The 5,155-nt window shown below is 41.6% G+C and overlaps 1 protein-coding gene across 2 annotated transcripts; it reads left to right on the top strand.

The window, feature by feature from the left end:
* Positions 1-3,953: 3,953 nt before the first annotated feature.
* On the top strand, positions 3,954-4,397 carry LOC101715070 (signal recognition particle 19 kDa protein-like). 2 transcript variants are annotated; one of them, XM_013072360.3, is made up of 2 exons: positions 3,954-3,994; positions 4,071-4,266. In XM_013072360.3, the coding sequence occupies exons 1-2, from the start codon at positions 3,954-3,956 to the stop codon at positions 4,264-4,266; spliced, it is 237 nt and encodes a 78-aa protein (XP_012927814.1). The 2 variants fall into 2 exon arrangements, with proteins under 2 accessions (XP_012927814.1, XP_004845289.1); XM_004845232.2 differs by having other exon boundaries at positions 3,954-4,397.
* Positions 4,398-5,155: the final 758 nt, after the last annotated feature.

Below are 5,155 nucleotides of genomic sequence, written 5' to 3'. Positions count from 1 at the left end.
AGAATCAGAGAGGTGGGCTGAATTCTTGGGCCAGATAATCTCTATTTTTTTAGAGCCTTGAATGAAGTTTTAGGAAACTTCCAGTCAAATTTATACACAACACCAAGCTAAAAAAGACAGCTGAGATGATTAGTTGCACACCAAAACAAACTATTTTGAATTATTTTGATAGGCTGAAGACCTAACTGAAAAAACAAGGTAAATGTGAAACATTTAACAATTTGCTTATTAGAAGTTAGTGTACACCATGTTTCTAGCGGCACAGTTTGTAAAGGCTAAAGCTTGGAAATAGCCCAAGTGCCCATCAACTGGAAACTGGATAAAGAAGATGTGGTTTTTTAAATAAAATGGAGTACTACTCAGCCATAAAGAATGAGAAACTAGAGTTTAAGGACCCTAGTTAGCAAGACAGACTCCATATTGCTGCTTGACCTACCTGCCTGTCCTTTAGATGAACTCAGAAGGAGGAAGCTTAGAAACCTCCTCCCCTTAAAAGGTCCCTTTAGAAATAACAATTAATCAACTATTGTTTTACAAATGTTTTAACTGCAAGACGTTCTACTTCTGTACCTTTTGCTTGCTTTACTGGTTCTATCCCATAGGGGGCCTAGAAACTGTTGGCCTCAAAGGTGTATAAAACATGTTTGTCTCCCCCCAGTTGGGGCTCAAGTCCAATGCTCGGCTCAGGTCCCGGCCGGTAATAAACTCCTGTGTGGATTTAATATTGGTCTCTGGTTGGTTCTCTCTCACTGGGTCTAACATTCTTGGAGGCCCCAGAAAGATAGCCAGCTGCTCTGGAGCTTATTTTCTTGGAGCCATTGTTTCTTTTTAGGAGAGACCAGGCTTGGATATTGGTGGTATTTGGCCCTGGAGCAAAACCTTAGTTACTATGTTGGCTGATTATTCACGAGTGGGGAAACCTTCTACCCAACCTGAGTAAGTGTCAACCAATACCAGTAAATACTTGAACCTATTGCTGGATTTTATTTCAGTGAAATCAAGTTCCCAATGTTCCTCTGGCTCTCTTCCCCATAGTTGATTACCTTTGTTTCTTGGTCTCATCTTGGAGTTTACCTGTGCACACACCTGACACCTGGAACTGATGTCCTGGACCATAGAGGTCAGTCCTGGGATTGAAAGCTTAGAGCTCATTAGTCTTTTTAACTTTGATTCTCCCAGGTGAGTTAAGTGATGTAACTGATGAACAAGTTGTCACCCCAGGGCTTAGGGGAGACAAATTTGTTTGTCCCTTTCCACCAGCCTGAGTCCAGTTTTGTACACCCTTGCTTTTGGTTTTCCTCTTTCTCTTCTGGGGTATATGTGGGTCTTTCTGGCAGGTTGCCAATTAGGAAATTTCCTAGATGATAAGGGGTGAACTCCAGCTGGCAGGGGAGGGTGCATGCATAAATTAGTCACACTAACATAACCTATAGTTACCTTTATTTTATTAGCACAGAAAAACTTGCACCCTGAGGTGGAGATTTAAGATGGTAATAAGACATTGCATATAGAGGCCTGATGAAAAAAGCACATGCATGATTAAAACCCTACCTCTATATGTAAAGACATCAAGAGACTGGTTCCCTGCCTACCTTGAAGATGCCATGAAAGCTGTACAACTTTGTCCTTTCTTTTTGGATAAGCCTAAGGTTCCTGTCCCCCATGGTTTCCTAACTTGTGTTCAAGCATAATAAAAGCCTTGTTCCTGTGCATTATGATTTAGATCTAAAATGTTCCCCAAAATTTCATGTGTTCAGAGGTGGGGCTTTTGGAAGGTAATGGGATCAAAGGGTGTTATACTCATCAGTATCTTAATTCATTGATGAGTTTATAGCTAACTGTGTTGTTAGGAGGTAGGCCCTGATTGCAGATGGGTCACTGAAGGTGACCTGGAAGAGGGTATTCTTGTTCCTGGCACCTCCATTTTCCCTCTCTCTCTGCTTTTTGGCCACCTTAGGTTGAGCAGCTTTCCTCTGCTATACTTTTCCACTGTGCTGTTTCTGTTTTGGAGTCAGCTAACTATAGACTGAACCCTCTAAAATCATGAGCCAAAATAAACCTCTCCCTTTAAATTGTTGTGGGTGTTGTGTATTTTGTCCCAGCAACACAAAAGTAATAGAAAACTTTGGTACTAAGAGTGGGATCATTGCTGTGACTATATCTGATCATGTGATTTAACTGATTCAGGGAAGGAGTTTGGAAAGGTGTGGAGAGGCAGGCTATAGAAGACCTAGAATGCTGTAAGCACAACCTGATGACAAATTCTGGTGATGCTCAGAAGACCAGATTGCTGATAGAAATGTGCAGAGTGAAGGCCAGGCTCATGAGGTCTCAGATGGGAATTAGGGCTCTATTGGGAACTGGATTTAAGGCCAAGTGTGTTTTATTTTGGCAAATTTTTCTCTACATTTTGTCCATGTCCTAAGACTTTGTTTGAAGCTAAATTTAAAAGTGGTGGATTAAGTAATATGACAGAAGAAATTTCAAGGGAGCCTAATGTTCAGGTTGTGGCATGGGCATTCCTGGCTGTGTTTAGCCAGATTTACAGTAAGAATTGGGAGCAAAAAGCAGAACCAAAAGAGGTGAGAATTTTACCAGAATTTGGCCAGAAAGGAAGCACTTGTAAAGTTGGAGCCAAAAAATCTGGTTGCTAAAAATATTAGCTCCATTAAAAAAAGCCAAGTACTTAGCCTTGGAATAATAGAAAGATAGCTTGAGTGCATCTTGAAAATTGGCCAAATACACTCATATCAGGCTCAAGGGTGAAAAACGGTAAACTCTTTTGAAAGTTTTTGCTTTGACGAGAGTCCCAGGGTGCACTGCTCATTGAAGGCCACCTAGGGAAGAGTTTCACCACATTCAGCTACCAGGGCTCTCAGAAACTACTGGCTGAGCTGGCTGCCAACCCTGGTGTCATTCACATAGTGCTGGTTTTATAGGCACGCAGAATGCAAAAATTATGGGGTCAGGAAGGCTTCACTGAGATTTCAAAGGAAGACTTAGAAGGCCAGGCAAGGAGTCCCTGAAGAGGGTGATGCTTGAAATGGTGGAAATAAAGCCAAAGATACAGTGGAGACCCCAGGAAGGTGGGGATGCAAGGAATGTGTAAAATCTACTGAGAAAAGCTTCAGGCAGTGAGCAGAGCTAACCTGAGAGAGCCCATGTGGGTGCAACCAGTAAGGCCATGGGCAGAGTTGCCCTAGTCCTCTGGAACTCATATCTTACCACAAGCTTTCCTAGGTGCTAGAGATGCAGCTACAGGATATGTTTTTGGTCATGCTTTAGTCTGATTCATTTCTATCTCCCTATTCTTCCCTTTTGAAATGGGTATAGTCTTAATTACTTTTCTTGTTACTGGGACAAAAAAATCCAACACCCACAAGTTAAAGGAGGAAAAGCTTATTTTGGCTCCCAGTTTGTTGAGGTTTCAGTATATAGTCAGCTGACTCCAAGGCAGGGCAGCATGGCAGAAGAACTCCATAGAGGAGAGCAGTCCAAGGTGGGACAGCAGCAAAGAAGCAGCAGCAAGCCTCCCTTGCCTTTTTTTGTTTTTTTGTGTTTTGTGGAGTTTTTTTGGTACCAGGGATCAAACTCAGGACCTTGTGCTTAGGAGGCAGGCTTGGTGCCACTGAGCTAAATCCCTAGACCTCCCTTCCCCTTTTATCCCATGTAGGCTACAAGCCTTTTGAGTGGTTCCACCCGCACCCAGAACTATGATAAACCAATTAATGGACTAATCCAGTATTTTAACCCCAATATCACACTCTTAATTCATATTCACATACCCATGATCCAGCCACCTCCAGAAAGCCCCACCTATGACAGCATAAGGCTTTGGGGGCCATCTAGATACAAGCCATATCAGGTGTGTGTACCCTGTGCTATTGTATGTTACAAGAATTTAACTTTTTTTGCCTCCTTATGGGTTCCGTGAGATCTGTGGCTGTGTGGAAATGGCTTGTGCCACTGCATGGTCCCCGGCAGACCAAGACAGGTTTATTTGTATCTACCCTGCTTATTTAAATAATAAGAAAACCATTGCAGAGGGGAGGTGGATCCCAATAAGTAAGGCTGCTGAAAATCCTACAGCTACCGAGATTCAAGACGTATGCTCAGCAGTTGGACTCAATGCATTTCTTGAGAAAAATAAAATGTACTCTAGGGAATGGAATAGTAATGTTCAGTACAGAGGCAGAGTCTGGGTCAAGCTCGAGCAGGAAGATGGCAGCCTCTGCCTGGGACAATTCCCATCAGGTAAATCAGTAATGTTGTATGCAGCAGAAATGATACCTAAACTGAAAACAAGGACACAGAAAACAGGAGGTGGTGACCCAAATCTTCAGCAAGGAGAGGGAAGTAAAACAGGAAAAGCAAAGAGGTGATCTGCTATGAGCATCAAGTTTGTGATCCTACTGTGAGGGGCATGATGAAGGCTTCTTTGTAACTGAGGGAAACAGCTTTTTGTTTGCATCAATCATGTGAACTATGAACATTTGTGCTTCCATCTTCATCATCAGAGTTGACAATGAAATGAATACATCAGAAGTACAACACTTTGAAAATGTACATCTGGCTGTTATGTAGTATAAAAGAAAAATTTTCTGTCTTTCAATGAAGAGTTTGTGTGGAAGAATAAATATTTTTAAATGGACAATGGACTATTGCAGAAGTTAACAGAAAACTGTATCTGTCCTCTGTGTAAGCATGTATTTTAGATAAATAAGTTTAATAACCTTTGAAATACACATTTTGTTCACCTTTTAAGTTAATGAAATACATTTTTAAACTGACTTTAAACTTTTTTTAAAAAAACAAACAAAAAGAATTTAACTTTTTAAAAAATATTATTTTCAGAAGGGCTCACAGCTAAGAGTTTTCTTTGAATCTCAGAGGAGACTTTAGATTCAGCTTTTCAGTGATGCTAAAACTGCTAAGATTTTGGTCACTCTTAGAGATGGGCCAGCTGGGTGTGGTGGTGCACATCTGTTATCTCAGCACTAGGGAGGCTGAGGCATGTAGATCGCCACGAGTTTAAGGCCAACCTGGGCTACATAGTGAGTTCAGGGTCAGTCTGAACTACAAAGCAATAACCTGTCTCAAAACACACACACACACACACACACACACACACACACACACACCCCAAAGACTGGGG

This window comes from Heterocephalus glaber, unplaced genomic scaffold (assembly GCF_053883595.1).
Source record: "Heterocephalus glaber isolate CG9 unplaced genomic scaffold, H.glaber_assembly_v1.0 deba00001577, whole genome shotgun sequence".
Classification (NCBI taxonomy): Eukaryota; Metazoa; Chordata; class Mammalia; order Rodentia; family Bathyergidae; genus Heterocephalus; species Heterocephalus glaber.
Note: the sequence above shows the minus strand (reverse complement) of the source record. Positions and strands in the feature narration are given on the sequence as shown.